Source organism: Lutra lutra, chromosome 7 (genome assembly GCF_902655055.1).
Source record: "Lutra lutra chromosome 7, mLutLut1.2, whole genome shotgun sequence".
Lineage (NCBI taxonomy): Eukaryota > Metazoa > Chordata > Mammalia > Carnivora > Mustelidae > Lutra > Lutra lutra.
In genome coordinates, this window is record NC_062284.1 from 26756017 (window position 1) to 26778224 (window position 22208).

Genomic DNA, 22208 nt, shown 5'->3' on the forward strand with positions numbered 1-22208 from the left:
TAATTAATAGTCCCTTATGATTTGCCCTCCTCTCTGTTTTCCTGTTATTTTATTTTTTCTTCCCTTCCCCTATGTTCATCTGTTTTGTTTCTTAAATTCCACATATGAATGAATTCACATGGTATTTTTCTCTGACTGACTTATTTCACTTAGCATCATACCTGCTAGTTCCATCCCCATTGTTGCAAATGGCAAGATTTCATTCTTTCAGATGGCTGAGTAATATTCCATTGTATATACACACCACCTCTCATCCATTCATCTGTTGATGGACATCCAGGCTTTTTCCATATTCCTGATTATTATGTCAAAGTTACACTGGAGAAAATATCAGACTAGCAGGTATTGTTGCCCTAAAAACCTTCTAATCTTTTATGAAATTACTATCAGTCCTCTGAAGCTTACTTGTGAGACCAACCAGTATTTTTAAATGGCCATGAGAGTCTCTACAGTTGAGTCCAGGTAGGGCTGTCAGCAGGTGGAAGGCTAGTGTATCATATGCTTGGCTGACCAAAGAAAATGAGACCATTCCAGGTCTATGGAAATTGGGAATCCAGTCCAAATGAAAAAGCCCTGGAATTTGGGGGTGCAAGTCTATATCTCCCATTGCTGCCCCTCTTAGGGCACTTGTCTCTGAAAGCTGTTTTTGTTTTGTTGTTGTTGTTGTTGTTGTTGTTTTGGTTTTTTTAGCTGTGCTCCAGTGATGAACCATCACTGATTACAGCAAAGATAAGATGATGAGGTGAGTTACACTGCTAAGGCCACTGATGTATTTGCTATAGTAAAAGTTGTTTTCATTAAGAAAACTCTTGTTGAAGTGATAGGATTATGCCTTTTATGCTTAGCAGAGGCTGATGACATCTAAACGGGAGGAAGTGGTCAATTGCTAAGTTTCAGATTTTGTCTCTTAGCTGTGGGGGAAGCAATGTGTCAGAGTTCTGCTGAGAGATGTATGTTCAGTGTCCCCTTGGCTCCCTGCCCAGTCTCGTCCCTCCATCCCATGCCCAAGTCTTCCAGGAGTATTGATTAATAAATGTTAGTGTCCCATCAAAATTTTCAAGAATTGGGGCGCCTGGGTGGCTCAGTGGGTTAAAGCCTCTGCCTTCAGCTCAGGTCATGATCCCAGGCTCCTGGGATCAAGCCCTGCATTGGGTTCTCTGCTCAGCAGGGAGCCTGCTTCCCTCTCTCTCTGCCCTGCTGTGATCTCTGTCAAATAAATAAATAAATAATCTTTTTAAAAAATTGTCAAGAATTATTAGCCACTCATGAACAACACAAATGGTCGGTATAATAAGTCTTCTAATATTCAGTGTTATGTGTAGAGGTTGATGTTGATTCTTACCTGGGTATGACAGCTGGGGTTTTCTACCCAAGCTCAGCCCAGCCAAGTAGTGCCCTGCAAAAGCCCAAGGTCACAGCCTCCACAGACTGCAGGTCACGCTGCCTCTCAGGCAGAGTTGCTGTTCCAATCTTAAGCAGGACTGGTTCTGAGAATCATTGCTGTGCATACATGAGCTATGAGTTTACAGTCCAAGAACTTTAACAAAAATCTTGTTCAACACCAAATGAATGTCAGTTTATTTTAGCAGCACTGTTTTATGGGTGCCCTCAATGTTCATTCTGTCCATTCATCTGCTTCCAAAGTGCAGTGGGGCCACATGAAAACAGGCATGCTGGGAGCCAGGACCCCAACAAGGGCCCTGCTCCTTTGGAGCAGCTTCTCCTTTGCAGGAGCAAGCACTGGCCACTCTTCCCCATGCTGGACCCCATCTCTGTACTGCCCTCCTGATAGGTGCCCACTCATGTCCTTTCAAGTGCAGGCTTTTTCATTGGTCAGTCTGGTAGGAGGTCTTCAGACTCTCATTAAGCATCCCAGTCATATATAGTCAAGGCACAAATCACTGTTAGAATTTTTAAGAGAACAACATAAAACACCCAGCAAGCCTACAACTATTTCTTGACCCCTACACTCAATCTGAATTATTCAGAATATCTGAATCATGCTCTGTGTCATGAAGCTAATCCCAGTAACAAATTTTTAATTTTTTTTAGCTAAACTCACCTACACTAACATCTAATTGCTAAAATCAAGCTTATCCTGCTGCTTAACAGTTTGCTTTGCTATTTTTTTCTATTTAAGTGAGTTTAGAGATTAAGCAGACAAATGAGTTTTAAAGTACCTGAAAAATTCCATGAAAGAGAATCCATATCCATGCTGCTCTGCAATTCCTGCACAAACAACATTTGCTGATGCTCCAATCAGTGTCCCATTGCCTGGAATCAAAATTTTAAAAGTAAAACAAAATCTCAGTTTGTCTTGGTGGTAGGTTTCTGTTCTCTTTTGTTCTGTAATATGCAATCATCTCACAGGCTTTTGATTTGATGATTACAGGTACTATCAAAGTGATTGCTTTGCAAATATCTGCAGAAAACAAAATACTGACACCAGAAAATAAGTTTGCTGCTTGTAAATTCTGTAATTCATTTACAGAAAAGACTATGACTGCTCTATGTAATAGAAAAGAAGAAATGTTAAGTAGAATTAGCAAATCACTGTGGCACGTGGTGACATCTATCTTTTAGAGGGAAATGTAAACCAGACCAACCACCATAGGAGAGAACAGGTATTTTCAGAGCAGTAGAATTGGGATCTCAGAAAAAAACCAACTCTCTTAGGACTCCAGGCCTGGACACTCACCAGAAAACACTGTGGATAGAAAGATGGATGCAAACAAAGACGATAATAAAATACCATTCTGTGAAAGCATTTTTAACAGTGTACATGGTCTGTGGGGAATCATAACCTGTACATGCTTAAATATTAGTGAGACCTTGTAGTACGGGATATGGCCCAAGGCCAGCCCCCAACATGGTGACTAATTCAGGGAAGGGTGAATTTGCTTGATGAAACTGATCAGCGTCTTCTAACTCCCAACCGCAGATGTCAGGGTTCAGGAATAGGCATATGACCCAGGGTCAGGCAGTTTTACTCAGTTCTGACATGTGTATATAAACCACTAAGGAAAAGACTCTCTGTTTCCTAGAGACTGGGGAACTGTGAGACACAAATATGGAGCTTCTTATTGCATGTTGGCACAAGGGAGAAGACTCTCTGAAATCAGACAACATAAATAACAGAGCAGGAGGAGGAGGACCTAGGGTGAAGTCCTGGCTGCATAAGCTGAGCCCCTGCGTGCTATCTTTTCTGAGCACCCAGCATCATATTATCTCTGGGTCTTCTGGGGGCACTGAGCATGGAGAGAAGTACAGAGCAATGTGGACTTCTGAATTTCTCTACTAGAGGAGGCACACAGCCTCAGCCTATTTTCTAGGAGATGTCCTTGCAGAGAAGATATCAGTGCAGATGACACTCCACTGAACACATGCTTCTGCTCCCCTCCCTCTTCATGGTCCTTATCTTCTCCTTGAAACACATGGCAGGCAACACCACCTCCTGTCAGGCATGCAGCCTGGACTGCTTGTGCAAAGGCTCATGAAAGCAAGCTCAACCTTCATCTTATTCTCTCTGCTTTTCATCCATAGAAGACTTAGACTGGGTTTTTCAGTGAAAACCTTTGAAATGGCATGCTGCATCCATTTATATGCTTGTTTAAAGGGTGAAATATAGTTGAGGAATCAAAATTATGATGAAAATTATGAATGAAAATTAAGAACTCAGTAAAATCTTCCAGAGTCTCCCCAGCACCCTGCAGCCACTAATCCCAAACCTTGTGATGGTAATGCCTCCCTGAGGTTGGCCCACTCTGCTTGTGGTCACTGTGTTTCTGATGTCCCATTTTTGTGACAGTCCCACTATTTCTCAGTGCACTTCAGAGTATATGGCCCTACCCAGAGAATCAGGAAGGGCAGTGGAGGATTTGCCCATGACCAAGGGGAAAGTAGGTCATGACAGGCTGACATGACAGGCTACTGCGTGAAGGACAGACTTTAGGGTGGTCATAGAGGAAGCTGATCAGGAGACACACAGGCTACAGGTGATACTAGTTTGCTTCAGATGATGTAGGAGGCAGATCAATGTTCCCAACAGCCACGGTCAAGAAATCCACACCTTAATCCTTAGAACCTGTGCTTATGTCATCATGTTACCCTGTATGGCAAATGGGACTTTGCAGAGGTAATTTAGGTTATGGACCCTGAGAGAGATTACACTGGATTATCTGGGTGGACCCATTGAATCACATGAACCCTTAAAAGCAGAAAACTTTCTCCAGCTAGAAACAGAAGAGAAGCCTAAAAGAGAGAGTCAGACAGATCCCAGGAGGGTCAGAGAGAACCCAGTGGGGGTGGAGATGGTAGAAGAAATGGAGTGGGGAAAGTCAGAGAGATCCCAAAGGGTCAGAGGGATCCTAGGAGAGAACCCAAGGGGAGTGGAGGTATTCCCACCATGAGCAGAATTCCACAGTGTTGCTAACTCTGAGATTTAGGTCCAAGTGTCAGAACAAGAGAGGCCTTTAGGAGCTAAAGGCAGCCCTTCTGACAGCCAACAAAGGATGGGGACCCAGTCTTAGAACTTCAGACACTGGATCCTAACAATTATCTGAGTAAACTCAGAAGCAGATCCATCCCAGAGCTAACAGAAAGGAGCACAGCCTAGGGACATCTTGATCTTGGCCTCATGAGACTCTAAGTAGAGGCATAGCTGAGATAATAGATAAAGTTTGTCTATGTATTATGGTAGTGATAGAAAGCTCATGCAGGTGATTCCAGGATTCCAGGACCATTCTGAGATCTCTTGTCTCAGACACCCACTAGAACTGAGTCTATATTTTCATCTCAATTCTGACATCTGTCTCTACCTACCTCCCTGATTTACATTAGCTTCTTCTAACTTCCTAGCCCTAGGCAGCTCTCCTTTCCACCCAGCAGGCTGTCCTCTGTGGACAGATCACCTCATACCTTCTGGGGGCTCATGGGGAATCTATTCTTAGAGAGACAGGAGATGCATAGCAGGCATGAGGTCAGAGAGGCCAAGAGAAATGTTCAGAGGGCTGGGGTCACCAGGCCATGGCCAGGTAGTAGGGCTTCCCCACGGAGGAAGAGATTTAGGAGGCACCAAGAAAATGAGAAGAAACAACAGGTTCAACAAGCCATAGGGGCATATATAGGTCTGAGTGTGGGATGAGTTCTGCTGAAGGATTTGAGGAGGACAAAACCAGATGTCTGTTCAGTGTCTCTTCAGTGTCAGAAGCATTCTAAAGACTTGGCATCTCATCTTCACCATGACCCCTGAGGTCACCAGTGTCTCCAAGAAGAAACTAAGGCACAGAAAGGCAACATGCTGAAATATCAGGGCTAGAAAGTGATCAGTCCAGGACTAGAAACAACTGTTTTGACTCCAGAAGAGGATCAGAGAGAGCAAGATTCAATCTGCATGATAAAGGCCCAAGGCTCTTCTGTAGTCAGTCATGCAGAGCATCTGAAGGTCTTGAACAGGTGGTGATGTACAAATTCCACAACAATGATGACTCCAGACAGCCTTCTCTTGGTGCTGTTATACCAACATACCCACTCCTTGACCCTGCCAACCAGCTGGCTCCTGCTCTGGGTGAGGAAACCTGTCAATGAAGTTCCACACCCTGGTAAGCCATCAGGCCCTGCAATTGTTTCCCAAAGTCTGCCAAAGCCCATGATCCTCAGATGATCCTGCCCCACCAGCCTCCTCTGCAGACCATGACCTTCAGTGTCATGGTCTGATGACAGACCTGCCACCCCCAAACAATGCTACTCCATGACCTGACATGGAGAGCTCTGCTTCTGGACAACACGGAGCTTAACAGGTGGCCCAGGGTCACATTCAGCAACTTGTGTGAGCCCTAAACTAAAAAGCAACATTTTATTCTCTCCTGTTAGGGATTAATGATTGAAAAAAATACCCCCTTCTTTCCAGTTAAAATGGCATTGTCTGGATCAATAGTATCTTGTCATAGTACAGTTGGTATGAATTCTTTAATAGACCACTTGCCAGAAAATGAAAGGCCCTTTCCATTTCCCACCTCATGTTGCCAGGGTGCACTGGCTTGTTAGGTAAATTTGTTCCAGAGTACTTCTAGATTCAGGGAATGGAATGGGGAGATTTTCAAGGATCCAAGGGGAGGGCAAGCAGCTTGGTCACCTGGCTGCATGACAACCCGGGCATTATGAGGAGGGCTGGGTGGGGAGAAAGGGGTAAAGTGAGGAGCCGCATGATTCAAACTCTTTCCTTAGAGAGAAGACGAGGCAGAGAAATGAGCAAGGGCTGTGCTAACCGCTCCTATGTAAGGCAGTTGTTTGGTTTTTGTACATCAGACTCCTAGCCACCTTTTCAGGAATATAGCACAGATGGCACAATCACTATTCCCCAAAAGCTTTTTCTAACCCGGGATGTGTCCTCACAGCCTGACCTCCTTCTCCAGACTTGCCTTTCAGTCACCTCTTTGCATGAAGTCATTTGACCTCCTAAATGCCTCATAACCTGAGAGGTGTTACATTAACTTATTAAGTTTCACTGACCAGTTTCTTTTTTTTTTTAATTCTTTATTTAAATTCAATTATGCTGAGTGAAATAAGTCAAGCAGAGAGAGTCAATTATCATATGGTTTCACTTACTTGTGGAGCATAAGTAATAACACAGAGGACATTAGGAGAAGGAAAGGAAAATTGAATTGGGGGAAAGCAGAGGGGGAGATGAACCATGAGAGACTGTGGACTCTGAGAAACAAACTGAGGGTTTTGGAGGGGAGAGGGGTGGGGGGATGGGTGAGCCTGGTGGTGGGTATTAGGGAGGGCACCTATTGCATGGAGCACTGGGTGTGATGCATAAACCATGAATCCTGGAACACTGAAAAAATAAAATTAAATTAAAATTAAATTCAATTTAGGTAACATATAGTATATTATTAGTTTTGGGGATAGAATTTAGTGATTCATCATTTGCATATTAAAACCCAGTGGTCATTACATCAAATGCCCTCCTTGATGCCCATCATCCAATTACCCCATCTCCCTACTCACCTCTGCTCCAGCAACTGTCAGTTTGTTTCCTAGAGTTCAACATCTCTAGTGTTTTCCTTCCTCTCTGTTTTCATCTTATTTTATTTTTCCTTTTTCCCTATGTTCTTCTACTTTGTTTCTTAAACTCCACATATGAGTGAAATCATGTGGTATTTGTCTTTCTCTGACTGACTGATTTAGCTTAGTATAATACCCTCTAGTTCCATCCACATCATTGCACATGGCAAGATTTCATTCTTTTGGATGGCTGATTCTTTTAAGAATGCTTTCAGCTATAGGTAATAGGAAACCTGGATAACAGTGCTTTACACACAAAGGAAAATAAATCTCCTCAGTGTAACAAGAAGCCTGGAGGCAGAAGGCTGCCAAGCATCAGGTCATTGTCTCGTAAGTAATTTCAGAGGTGGGTCTTCACAATTCTCTTGTCCTCTCTCTCCCATCACAGATGGTTTCATGGTCACATCTAAGGTAAGAAGCATGGAAAAGAACTGGTACCAATACATTTTTGTCAGAAGGCCAAAATCCATGTGAGAAGCCTCCCAAACAGGTTTTCCTCATGTCTTATTGGTCAGCAAAATGCAACAGTGTAGACCAGCTACCAGAACAACTATTATAGTAGAGGGACACAAAAGAGAAGAGATTGGTAGTGGTGTTGGGTTAGCCAGAGAGCGGGTCCTGTACACAATGGAAATAGAATATATCAGCAGGTATAGTGGAAGGAATGCTAAATTTGAGTTCTGAAGACCTCCAAATAAAATTTTAAAAGCTTGATTGTCAAGGAAATTAACAACCATAATATGTTTTACAAGTAGCTGGGTTGGAAATAGGTTTGTTCCAACTGAGAAAAACAATCAGTAATATTCACATCATCCAAGACTATGTAAATGCCACCCCTGTAGGGCCAAGACATCAACCAGGACCAAGGCCCAATCACGTCTCATTTCTTATGTTCTATCATTTGCTTAAGATCATGTTTCATTTTAATTTGCTTCAAATTTGAACACTAATATTTTTTTTGGAATGTAGCTTTATTATTATTATTTTTTTTATTTTCAGCATAACAGTATTCATTGTTTTTGCACCACACCCAGTGCTCCATGCTATCCGTGCCCTCTCCAATACCCACCACCTGGTTCCCCCAACCTCCCACCCCCCGCCCCTTCAAAACCCTCAGATTGTTTTTCAGAGTCCATAGTCTCTCATGGTTCACCTCCCCTTCCAATTTCCCCCAACTCCCCTCTCCTCCTTAACTCCCCTTGTCCTCCATGCTATTTGTTATGCTCCACAAATAAATGAAACCATATGATAATTGAATCTCTCTGCTTGACTTATTTCACTCAACATAATCTCTAATATTTTTGTACCATTTTTTTCCTGAACCTGGTATTTCTAATTACCTGTTTTCAACACAAAGAGAGCTTAGGAAAACAAACTCTGGAGCTGAACTGCTAGATGCCCAGTTTTCAGATTTACTATTGTATGACAATTCAGCAAGTTTTTAAGCCTCCATAGAGTTCTAAAATTTCAGAAAGGTGGCATTAGGTATATATCCACTCGTGTGCTGCTTTTGTTCTGGAATATCCACTCCTATTATTTTTTTGGATAAATTCCTTCCTTCATTTTGTTCTGTGTTTCCTGAGATTTTTTTTCTTGGAGTCCAATGTGGGATTTCACATATTGAACTTTTGTGTTTATTATTTTTCTTCTATAATTTATTCTTTGACTTTTGCCTCTAGATTCTGGAATATTTCCTTGACTTTATTTTTCATTGAGCCCCTCTATCTATATTTACTTTAGTTCAGTAATTATTTAGTAATTATGGATTTAATCAACAAGAACATTCTTCCCTCTGGCTTTTTCTTTTTCTATTATTGTAACTGAAGTTTTATTTTGCGGTAACTATACATTCACATGAAGCTGTAAGGAATAATATGAAGAGATCCCATGTACCATTTACCAGTTTCCCTCAAAGGTAATATAATTCAAGACTATACAACTACATCACAGTTGGAATTCTGACTTTGATAAATAAACATTTTCATCACCAAAATGATCCTTCCTATTGCCCTTTTATAACAAGACAATCTTCCTTCCCCCTTGTCCTGTACTTAACCCCCACTAACCACTAATCTAGCCTACATTTCTACCAACTGTATCACTTCAAGAATATCATATAAATAGAATCATACAGTCTGTAACCTGGGGAATCAGCACTAGCCAAAGAGGCTGCTCACCCTTTGAGACCAAGCTCAAAAGTTTCCTCTCTGGAGGACCTTCTCAAGTCTGTCTCTGGTGCTCTCTAAGCACTCTCTGCATTCCATCACGAGAGGACATATCTGTTTAAGGTGTAACCTTAACTTAGGTGATTGTCTCCCTTCTCAAAAGCACAATGTCAAGTTATAGCAGATGCTCAGTGAGGTTTAATGAACAAATTCCACACAGAGAACACATTTCAGGTGCCCCTGGATTCTGTTTCTATCAATGATGTTAAATGCAGCTATGAACACAGTTACTGCTTTTCCAGGGGCTAATGCTTAAAGGAGGGCTATTTTAACAGGTCTATAGTCTCAGAAGAACTTGAGGTCTCAAATGCTGAATTAGCTTCCTCCAGAAATCATAGCAACTTCACTGAATAACAGTAATCCCCCTTTATAAACAAAGAGATAAACTAAACAGAAAGCTATTGATTTATAGGGATCAAATAACAAAGCAAGCTGGATTAACTAAACATGTCTGGATTTAAGAATAACAACTTAAAATGTATCTGGTATGTTTATCTTTGATTCTCCAAAATCCTCTTGTGTTCCCAAAGGTGATTAGGCCTCCTAAATATGAAGACTCTAACTCTAACACAGCTCCCTCAAAAGATTATCAAAACACGGGGCGCCTGGGTGGCTCAGTGGGTTAAGCCGCTGCCTTTGGCTCGGGTCGTGATCTCAGGGTCCTGGGATTGAGCCCCCCGTCCGGCTCTCTGCTCAGCAGGGAGCCTGCTTCCTCCTCTCTCTCTCTGCCTGCCTCTCTGTCTGCTTATGATCTCTCGGTCAAATAAATAAATAAAATCTTTAAAAAAAAATTATCAAAACCCTTCTGTTTGCTCACCAGAGGTTAGTCTCTCCTGACACTTTCACTAATTCACTTCTCCAATTCTCTAAAGGACAATGTCCCTCTCCAAAAAAGAAAAACCTTTTATCTTAAATCTTTCTTCTTACTCTTAAGTTAGAGTCTCTAGTTCAGCCCTTCCAACCCCTTATGGAGGGAATAAGAAACTGCAACTGAGGATGTCTTCTGATTCAAAATCTGTTTCTAAACATAAGCCACATGTGTGGGTACAGTGTGGGAGCATATTCACTTTGAGATGTCAGTAATGATCATCCTCAGGTTGCAGTTTGGAACTTCAGGGGAAATTCTGCAGAGGGTGTAAAGTCATAGGCTTCACTTCACTAGATCTGCTTGAGTTTCTACTCAGGAAATCATCCAAACTCTCCTTAATTTATCTTCAATTAGGCATGTATAAACCATCACTTTGGGGTCACTACAGTATCAGTGGCCCCTTCCCTGCATACATCAGCACCCCCTTACCTCCTAAGCAGGCACCAAGGGCCAGGGCATACATGAGTGGTGGTGCAGGCAGGCTGACCTCGGGGTCTTGGCTGAGGTTCAGGAGCACAGGAATCTGTAGCGGAAAAGAACACTAAAATCACATCCATGGAAACCCAGAGGAGCTTCCTGTACTCTGACTGATTTGCAAGATCCAAAGCACTCCTTCAGCAAACCATAAGAAGCATAGGATGTTCAACAGGAAACCAAACTTCAGAATCCACAAAACCTAGAGTTTGAGCCCACCGGTATGTTTTTGTTTCCAGCCATATGACCAACTAAATGGTCCTTTTTTGGCTCAACTGCCCTGACTATGGTTTTGGGCCTTAGGTGGGGTAAAGTCCTGTAGGATATCTTACAGTGGCTAAGACCATAACCATAACCATCTAACTAGCGTTTCTTTTTTTTTGAAGATTTTTTGTTTGTTTTGTGTTGTTAAAGATTTTATTTATTTATTTGTCAGAGAGAGAGAGAGGGAGAGAGCACAGGCAGACAGAGTGGCAGGCAGAGGCAGAGGGAGAAGAAGGCTCCCTGCCCAGCAAAGAGCCTGATGTGGGACTTCATCCCAGCACACTGGGATCATGAACTGAGCCGAAGGCAGCTGCTTAACTGACTGAGCCACACAGGCATCTCCTAACTAGCGCTTCTTAGCTCTGCAGTGGACTAAGTCCTATACTAACTCTATGCACTTATCATTTTATTTAATCCTCAGACATCCTGCAGGTGTATTTCTTATTCCTTCAATCAATATATAAGGAAATCATGGCATAGAAAGACACATACCTTATAAGTGACCAAACTGGAACCTGAACACAGTCCTCTGATTTCAAAGTGCAGAATGGTAAACCTGTGCTAAACCACTTCTCACGACTGCCCTCTGTGAAGTCTTGCTCACCCTGCTGATGTTCATATAATAACAGGCATTGATTCAATAATTGGAATGTAGTATTTTCTAGTAAGTCATGCCAGCATCCAGTGTACCTTTTTGACAGAGATGAATTTTACATTATTGTTATCAAAGAAACATGTAGCAGTTGCAATGTTTCTATAACAAATTTGTGTTCCAAAAGCATGTCCCCTTGTGATTCATGTTGCTGATATAAAGAATGTAGTCAGAGGGAGGATGTAGCTATGAGGCCTACTTTCAGCTGGCTTGGGGGGAATGTTGGTCTATATTGTCACTGCTAGGTACCTCAGCCCACAAGATGTTAAGGAGGGACCCTTGAATCTGCTGCCTCAGGGAAGTTTCCTTGTGTGAACATCTCTAAAGAGCAGGATGAGGGGAGCTCCAATGGTAACATGTTCAGAAAGGATTTCCCAAGGTCACAAGCAGTAAGCTGAAACCAATGTGAAGATATGGGACATGTGATTTCATTTGCTGTAGAGAATCAGGGGGCAGCAGAACCATGCTTTCCTGGAGAGCAGGTCATTTTCACTCCCTAGTTCTTTATCCCTGCAAAAGGACTTCACACAAATGCCTCTGCAATGGCCACCAGTGGGGCAAAAATATCCACTCCCCCATCCCACTAACAATGGGCTTGGCCAGTGACCTGCTTGGACCAATGAAAGGTAGGTGAACTAGAAAGAAGCACCCCATGTTACTGCAAGCCTCCTTGGAGCTTCAGGTTCAGTCACGATAAGAATATGCCCTAGGAAATACTGCAATCTTATGGGGTACCCAGAGGAAGGATGTGTTATGGGGGCCCCATCAGCCCCAGAAGAGACTGACCAGTAGGCTGGAGCCAACCTTCAGACCTATGTACCTACTGCACACACTCCAACCGCAAAGGTTGCTCTGCCAGCCCTGCATACAGTTATCCAGGGTGTCCTTATAAGGTCTAAGAATGAGCTCTTACTATTTGTTGGGTCATAAGGAGCATTTCAGAAAGCTCGTTTCTCATTTTTTGTAGCCCCAAAACTGAAATGGAAAAGAAAGCATCCTAGGAAATCTATCTGATACAGAAATAGAAACTCCTTGCCAAAGACCCCTGAGCAGTTTTCATGGCAGGTTCCAATCTTAGCTTCTGTTTTCTCATAATGAACCCAAATGCTGTCACAGAGGCAGTTTCAAACTTGAAGTTTTGACTCTCTGGAGGAGCAAACAAAGTGCAACTTCACATAACATTGGACATCTGTCCTCTGGAACCTTCCCTAACTTTCCCAAAGTGGCTGATGTTTTAGATTACATTATGCCCAGAATGTACTTCCATAGTCACATTTAACACATACCTCACTTCACCAGGGTGGGACCATATTACCTTGTCCATGTTGCTTTATCTTAAAGCACTCAATAATTATTCATAAATGACCAATTTGTCTGTTAATGCTATGTCCACATAGCAGCTCTTATAAGAGACAAAATTCCCTGCCCTCATAGAGCTTACATTAGAGTAAGCAGAGAGAGAGAGAAAATTAAATAATAAATAAGGATGTCATAGAAGATGACAGAGTAGGAGTCTTCAGAAATCCACCCCTCTACCCAAACAATTATTGAAGAGAACAACTGTAAAGTAACTGTGTAAATTTCCTAGGGCTGCCAAAACAAAGTAGCTTGAAACAAGAGAAATACACTACCTTGCAGTTATAAACACTTATAAACACTAGAAGTCTGATCCTGTTAGTAGGGCCATGCTTTCCCTGAACTCTAGGAGAAGATTCTTGCTGCTTCTCCTAATTTCTGATGGTTGCCAACAATCCTTGCTTATAGGTGTCTCACTCCTGTGACATGGTTAACTTCACCTTATGTGTCTTAATATGTTCTTCCTTCTTTGCATGCCTGCTTTTGCATCCAAACTCCCCCTTTTTATAAGGATACCAGTCATATAAGATTAGGGCCTACCCTAATGAACTAATTTTAATTTCATGATATTTATAAAGACCATTTTTCCAAATAAGGTAACAGTCTCAGGAACCTGGGATTAGGACTTTAACCTATCTTTTGGGAAGATACAATTCAACTCAAAACAATACAGGCATACCTTCTTTATCACACTTTTTTTTTATGGTGCCTCACAGATAACTGCATTTTTTATAAATTGAAGGTCTGTGGCAACCTTGCATGGAGCAAGCCAATTGGCAAGCCATTTCTCCAACAACATTTGCTCATTTTGGGTCTCTGTGTCACAGTTTGATAGTTTTCACAATATTTCAAACTTTTTCATTATTGTTAATTTATTTTTTTTATTTGACAGAGAGAGAGATAACAAGAGACAGTACACAAGCAGGGGGAGTGGGAGAGAGAAAAGCAGGCTTCCTACTGAGTAGTGAGCCAGATGTGGGGCTCGATTCCAGGACTGTGGGATCATGATCTGAGCCAAGAGCGGACACTTAATGATTGAGCTACCCAGGCATCCCTCATTATTGTTATTTTTTTATGGTGATCTGTGATCAGTGATCTTTGATGTTACTATTAAATGCTTTGGGGCACCATGAACTTCACCCAAATAAAATGGCACAATTAATTGATAAATGTTATGGGTGTTCTGACAGCTCCACTGACCAGCTATCCCCTAACTCTTTCCCTCTCCTCAGGCCTCCCTATTCTTTAAGACACAACAACATTGACGTAACACCCAAAATGCCCAGTTCTCAACAACAGCAACAAGAACAACAAATTTAAAAATATAAAAAAGAGGTAAAGTCTCATACCTCCATACTGAGCCAGCTGGGCATACATGCTGGTGCAGCCACTCTGGAAAAGAGTATGGAGGTTCCTAAGAAATTTGAAAATAGAGCTACCCAATGACCCAGGAATAGTGCTACTGGGTATTTACCCTAAAGATAAAAATGTAGTGATCCAAAGGGGCACATGCACCCAAATGTTTATAGCAGCAATGTCCACAATAGCCAAACTATGGAAAGAATCTAGATGTTTATCAACAGATGAATGGATAATTCAGCCAAAAATACTTTATCCAGCAAGCCTGACATTCAAAATAGATGGAGAGATATAGAGCTTCCAAGACCGGCAAGGTTTAAAAGAATATGTGACCACCAACCCGGCACTATAAGAAATATTAAGGGGGGTCCTATAAATGAGGAAAATACCCAAGAGTGTACTACAACAGAAATTTAAGGAAACAATCTATAGAAACAAGGACTTCACAGGTAACACAATGTACATAAAAAAAAAATCTCAATAATCACTCTCAATGTGAATGGCCTAAACACTCCCATAAAATGGCACAGGGATGCAGACTGATTAAAACGACAAAACCCATCCATATGTTGTATACAACAGACCCATTTTGAAGCTAAGGATACATCCAGACTGAAAGTGAAGGGATGGAAAAGCATCTTTCATGCCAATGGGCCTCAAAATTAAATTAGATTTTAAACTAAAGACTGTAGTCAGAGATACAGAAAGAGGCACTACATCATTCTTAAAGGGTCTATCCACCAAGAAGATCTAACATATGTAAATATTATGCCCCCAATATGGGAGCAGCCAATTACATAAGAAAACTGTTAATCAAGATAAAGAGTCATATTGATATAAATACATTAATAATAGGAGATCTTAACATGCCATTCTCAGTAATAGACAGAACATCCAAGCAGAAAATCAATAAAGAAACAGGAGCATTGTATGACACATTGGACCAGATGGACCTCATAGATATATACAGAACATTTCACCCTAAAACAACAGAATATTCATTCTTCTTGAGTGCACATGGAACCTACTCCAGAACAGACCACATACTGGGTCACAAATCAGGGTTCAATGGGTACCAAAAGATTGAGATTATTCCCTGCATATTCTCAGATCACATTGCGTTGAAACTGGAGCTCAACCACAAGGAAAAGTTTGGAAGGAATTCAAACACCAGGAAGCTAAAGACCACCTTGCTTAAGAATGCTTGGATCAACCAGGAAATCAAAGAAGAACTTCAACAATTCATGGAAAGCAATGAGAATGAAGACACTTTGGTCCAAAACCTATAAGATACAGCAAAGGCAGTCCTAAAGGGGAAATACATAGCCATCCAAGCCTCCCTCAAAAAAAAATGGAAAAATCCAGAATACACCAGCTGTCTCTACACCTTAAAGAACTAGAGAATCAACAACAAATTAAGCCAACTCCACACACAGGAAGGGAAATAATCAAGATTAGAGAAGAGGTCAGTGAGATAGAAACTAGAGATACAGTAGAATGCATCAATGAAACTGGCTTTTTTTTTTGAAGATTTTATTTATTTATTTGACAGAGAGAGATCACAAGTAGACGGAGAGGCAGGCAGAGAGAGAGAGAGAGAGAGGGAAGCAGGCTCCCTGCCGAGCAGAGAGCCCGATGCGGGACTCGATCCCAGGACCCCGAGATCATGACCTGAGCCGAAGGCAGCAGCTTAACCCACTGAGCCACCCAGGCGCCCCGAAACTGGCTTTTTAAAAGAATCAATAAGATCAATAAACCATTGGCCAAACTAATACAAAAAAAGAGAGAGAGAAGGCCCAAATTAATAAAATTATGAATGAAAAGGGAGAGATCACAACTAACACCAAGGAAATAGAAACAATCATAAGAAATTATTATCAACAGTCATATGCCAATAAGCTAAGCAACATAGAAGAAATGGATGCATTCCTGGAAAACTGTAAAATTCCAAAATTGAACCAGAAAGAAATTGACAACCTGAATAGACTGATACCTAGTAATGAGATTGAAGCAGTGATCAAAAACCTCCCAAAAAACAAGAGCCAAGGACCTGATGGATTCCCTAGGGAATTCTACCAAACTTTCAAAGAAGAAATAACACCTATTCTCCTGAAGCTCATTCAAAAAATTGAAGCAGAAGGAAAACTTCCAGAATCTTTTTATGAAGCCAGCATTACCCTAATCCCCAAACCAGGCAAAGACCCCACAAAAAGGAGAATTTCAGAACAATATTCCTGATGAATACGGATGCTAAGAGTCTCAACAAGGTCCTAGTTATACGATCCAACAGTACATTAAAAAGATTATCCACCATGACCAGGTGGGATTCATCCCTGGACTTCAAGGATGGTTCCATATTCATAAATCAATCAATGTGATAGAACAAATCAATAAGAGAAGAGAGAAGAACCACATGGTCCTCTCAATTGATGCAGAAAAAGCATTTGACAAAATCCAGCATCCGTTTCTGATTAAAATGCTTCAAAGTATAGGGATAGAGGGAACATTCCTGAACTTCATCAATTCTATCTATGAAAAACCCACAGCAAATATCATTCTCAATGGGAAAAAGTTCACAGCCTTCCCTTTGAGATAAGGAACATGACAAGGATGCCCACTCTCACCACTCTTGTTCAACATAGTATTAGAAGTCCTAGCAACAGCAATCAGACAACAAAGAGAAATAAAAGTTATCCACATTGGCAATGAAGAAGTCAAATTCTCTCTCTTCTCAGATGACATGATACTTTATATGGAAAACCCAAAAGACTCCACCCCCAAACTAAATAGTACTCATACAGCAATTCAGTAATGTGGCAGAATACAAAGTGAATGTACAGAAATCAATTGCTTTCTTATACACTAACAATGAAAACACAGAAAGGGAAATTAGAGAATCGATTCCATTTACTATAGCACCAAGAACCATAAGATACCTGGGAATAAACCTAACCAAAGTTCCTGTACTCAAGGAACTACAGGACACTCATGAAAGAAATTGAAGAAGACACAAAAAGATGGAAGGCCATTCCATGCTCATGGATTGGAAGAATAAACATTGTTAAAATATCTCTACTGCCTAGAGCAATCTATACTTGTAATGCCATTCCAATCAAAACTCCACCAGTATTTTTCAAAGAGCTGGAGCAAACAATCCTAAAATTTGTATGGAATCAAGAGAGACCTTGAATCACTAAGGAAATGTTGAAAAAGAAAAACAAAACTGGCAGCATCATGTTGCCTGATTTCAAGCTTTACTACAAAGCTGTGATCACCAACACAGTATGGTACTAGCATAAAAACAGACACAGTGGAACAGAGTAGAGAGCCCAGACATGGACCCTTAACTCTATCATCAAATAATCTTCGAAAAAAAAAAAAAAAAAAAAAAACAGGAAAAAATATCCAGTGGAAAAAAGACAGTCTCTTCAATAAATGGTCCTGAGAAAACTGGACAGCTATATGTAGAAGAATGAAACTTGACCATTCTCTTACACCATACATAAAGATAAACTCAAAATGGATAAAAGACCTCAATGTGAGGCTGGAATCCATCAGAATCCTAGAGGAGAACATAGGCAGTAACCTCTTTGACATTGGCACAGCAACTTCTTTCAAGATATGTCTCCAAAGGCAAAGGAAACAAAAGTGAAAATGAACTTTTGGGACTTCATCAAGATCAAAAGCTTCTGCACAGCAAAGTAAACAGTCAACAAAACAAGAGGCAACCCATGGAATGGGAGAAGATATTCACAAATGACACTACAGACAAAGGCTGACATCCAAGATCTAGAAAGAACTCCTCAAACTCAACACACACAAAACAGATAATCATGCCAGAAAATGGGCAGAAGACATGAACAGACACTTCTCCAATGAAGACATACAAATGGCTATCAGACACATGAAAAAATGTTCATCATCACTAGCCATCAGGGAGATTCAAATCAAAATCACATTGAGAGATCAGCTTACACCAGTTAGAATGGCCAAAATTAACAAGACAGGAAACAACATGTGTTGGAGGGGATGTGGAGAAAGGGGAACCCTCTTACACTGTTGGTGGGAATGCAAGTTGGTGCTACTACTTTGAAAACCAGTGTGGAGATTCCCTAAGAAATTAAAAATAGAGCTTCCCTATGACCCTGCAATTGTACTACTGGGTATTTACCCCAAAGATACAGATGTAGTGGAAAGAAGGGCCACCTGTACCCCAATGTTCATAGCAGCAATGGCCACAGTCACCAAACTGTGGAAAGAACCAAGATGCCCTTCAATGGACGAATGGATAAAGAAGATATGGCCCATATATACAATTGAGTATTATGCCTCAATCAGAAAGGATGGATACCCAACTTTTGTATCCACATGGGTGGGACTGGAAGAGATTATGCTGAGTGAAGTAAGTCAAGCAGAGAGAGTCAATTGTCATATGTTTTTTTCTTATTTTGTGGAGCATAAGGAATAACATGGAGGACATGGGGAGATGGAGAGAAGTGAGTTGGGGGAAATTGGAGGGGGAGACAAACCATGAAAGACTGTGGACTCTGAGAAACAAACTGAGGGTTTTGGAGGAGAGGGGGTTGGGCGGATGGGTGAGCCTGGTGGTGGGTGTTAAGGAGGGCATATATTGCATGGAGCACTAGGTGTGGTGCATAAACAATTAATTCTGGAACACTGAAAAGAAATTTAAAAAATAAAAATTAAAAAAAAGAAGAGGTGGTATGTATATATATGTATGTATGTATGTGTGTGTGTGTGTGTGTGTGTATAATGGAATACTATGTAGCCATAAAAAAACTAAATCTTGGGACGCCTGGGTGGCTCAGTTGGTTGGGCAGCTGCCTTCGGCTCAGGTCATGATCCCAGTGTCCTGGGATCGAGTCCCACGTCGGGCTCCTTGCTCCACAGGGAGCCTGCTTCTCCCTCTGACTCTGCCTGCCACACTGTCTGCCTGTGCTCGCTCTCTCTCTCTCTCTGACAAATAAATAAATAAAATCTTAAAAAAAAAAAAAGTTTAAAAAAAAAAAAAACTAAATCTTGCCATTTACCACAACATGGGTAGAACAGAGGGTATTATGCTAAGTGATATAAGTCAATCAGAGAAAGAAAATTGTCATATGATCTCCCTGATATGAGGAATTTGAGAGGAAGGTCATGAGGGTTAGGGGGCAAAAAATGAAACGCCTAGAATAGGAGTCAAGATGGCGGAGAAGTAGCAGGCTGAGACTACTTCGGGTAGCAGGAGATCAGCTAAATAGCTTATCTAAAGATTGCAAACACCTACAAATCCAACGGGAGATTGAAGAGAAGAAGAACAGCAATTCCAGAAACAGAAAATCAACCACTTTCTGCAAGGTAGGACTGGCGGAGAAGTGAATCCAAAGCGACGGGAAGATAGACCGCGGGGGGAGGGGCCGGCTCCCAGCGAGCGGCGGAGCAACGGAGCAAAATCAGGACTTTTAAAAGTCTGTTCTGCTGAGGGACATCGCTCCAGAGGCTTAACTGGGGTGAAGCCCAGGCGGGGTAAGCGCGGCCTCAGGTCCCGCAGGGTCGCAGAAGGATCGGGGGTGTCTCAGTGTCGCAGAGCTTACCAGTATTAGAACGGGGAAGCCGGCTGCAGAGACAGAGCCGAGGAGTGACTCTCAGCTCAGGGTTGCCTTGAACCGGTCGCAGGCTCGGTAGGCTCGGAGCGCGGCCGGAGGCCAGGGTGACGAGAGTCATTTGGCACTGTTCTCTGAGGGCGCACTGAGGAGTGGGGCCCCGGGCTCTCGGCTCCTCCGGGCCGGAGACCGGGAGGCCGCCATATTTATTCCCGTCCTCCGGACTCTACGGAAAGCGCTCAGGGAACAAAAGCTCCCGAAAGCGAACCCGAGCGGATTACTCAGCACGGCCCCGGGTAAGGGCGGTGCAACTCCGCCTGGGGCAAAGACGCTTGAGAATCACTACAACGGGCCCCTCCCCCAGAAGATCTACGGGAAACCCAGCCAGGACCAAGTTCACCTACCAAGGAGAACGGCGGAATTCCAGAGGAGAAGAAAGCAAAGCACGGAACTCATGGCTTTCTCCCCATGATTTTTTAGCCTTGCAGTTAATTTAATTTTTTTTTCTTTTTCAATTTTTTTTCTTTTTCTCTTCTTCTGCTAAATTTTTTTAACTTTTACCATTTTCTTTTTTTTAACGTTTTTTTAAATAGTTTATCTAATATATATATATTTTTTCCTCTTTTTATATTTTTTTCTTTATCGGCTTTCTTTTTTTTAATAGTTTTTTTTTTCTTTCTTTCTGAACCCCTTTTTATCCCCTTTCTCCCCCCTCACAATTCAGGATCTCTTCTGATTTGGCTAAAGCATATTTTCCTGGGGTTGTTGCCACCCTTTTAGTATTTTACTTGCTCCTTCATAAACTCTTATCTGGACAAAATGACAAGGCGGAAAAATTCACAACAAAAAAAAGAACAAGAGGCAATACCAAAGGCTAGGGACCTAATCAATAGAGACATTGGTAATATGTCAGATATAGAGTTCAGAATGATGATACTCAAGGTTCTAGCCGGACTTGAAAAAGGCATGGAAGATATTAAAGCAACCCTCTCGGGAGATATAAAAGCCCTTTCTGGAGAAATAAAAGAACTAAAATCTAACCAAGTTGAAATCAAAAAAGCTATTAATGAGGTGCAATCAAAAATGGAGGCTCTCACTGCTAGGATAAATGAGGCAGAAGAAAGAATTAGCGATATAGAAGACCAAATGACAGAGAATAAAGAAGCTGAGCAAAAGAGGGACAAACAGCTACTGGACCACGAGGGGAGAATTCGAGAGATAAGTGACACCATAAGATGAAACAACATTAGAATAATTGGGATTCCAGAAGAAGAGGAAACAGAGAGGGGAGCAGAAGGTATATTGGAGAGAATTATTGGAGAGAATTTCCCCAATATGGCAAAGGGAACAAGCATCAAAATCCAGGAGGTTCAGAGAACCCCCCTCAAAATCAATAAGAATAGGTCTACACCCCGTCACCTAATAGTAAAATTGACAACTCTTAGTGACAAAGAAAAGATCCTGAAAGCAGCCCGGGAAAAGAAGTCTGTAACGTACAATGGTAAAAATATTAGATTGGCAGCAGACTTATCCACAGAGACCTGGCAGGCCAGAAAGAGCTGGCATGATATATTCAGAGTACTAAATGAGAAAAACATGCAGCCAAGAATACTATATCCAGCTAGGCTATCATTGAAAATAGACGGAGAGATTAAAAGCTTCCAGGACAAACAAAAACTGAAAGAATTTGCAAATACCAAACCAGCTCTACAGGAAATATTGAAAGGGGTCCTCTAAGCAAAGAGAGACCCTCAAAGTAGTAGATCAGAAAGAAACAGAGACAATACACAATAACAGTCACCTTACAGGCAATACAATGGCACTAAATTCATATCTCTCAATACTTACCCTGAATGTTAATGGGCTAAATGCCCCAATCAAAAGACACAGGGTATCAGAATGGATAAAAAAACAAAAACCATCTATATGTTGCCTACAAGAAACTCATCTTACACCCGAAGACACCTCCAGGTTTAAAGTGAGGGGGTGGAAAAGAATTTACCATGCTAATGGATATCAGAAGAAAGCAGGAGTGGCAATCCTTATATCAGATCAATTAGATTTTAAGCCAAAGATTATAATAAGAGATGAGGAAGGACACTATATCATACTCAAAGGAACTGTCCAACAAGAAGATCTAACAATTTTAAATATCTATGCCCCTAACGTGGGAGCAGCCAACTATATAAACCAATTAATAACAAAATCAAAGAAACACATCGACAAGAATACAATAATAGTAGGGGATTTTAACACTCCCCTCACTGAAATGGACAGATCATCCAAGCAAAAGATCAACAAGGAAATCAAGGCCTTAAATGACACACTGGACCAGATGG

At 41.5% G+C, this 22208-nt stretch overlaps 1 protein-coding gene across 4 annotated transcripts in view; it reads right to left on the minus strand.

Moving 5' to 3' along the window:
• OCA2 (OCA2 melanosomal transmembrane protein) overlaps positions 1-22208 on the minus strand; it is a 504704-nt gene that overhangs the window by 149506 nt on the left and 332990 nt on the right. For 3 of the 4 annotated variants that reach the window (XM_047738795.1, XM_047738792.1, XM_047738793.1), the window contains 2 exons: positions 10591-10684; positions 2181-2274 (listed from right to left, as the gene is read on the minus strand). In XM_047738795.1, the coding sequence (XP_047594751.1) occupies positions 2181-2274; positions 10591-10684 (188 nt within the window). Of the gene's footprint in view, positions 1-1613; positions 1902-2180; positions 2275-10590; positions 10685-22208 lie in introns of those variants that run through there. The other variant, XM_047738794.1, reaches the window with a different exon arrangement.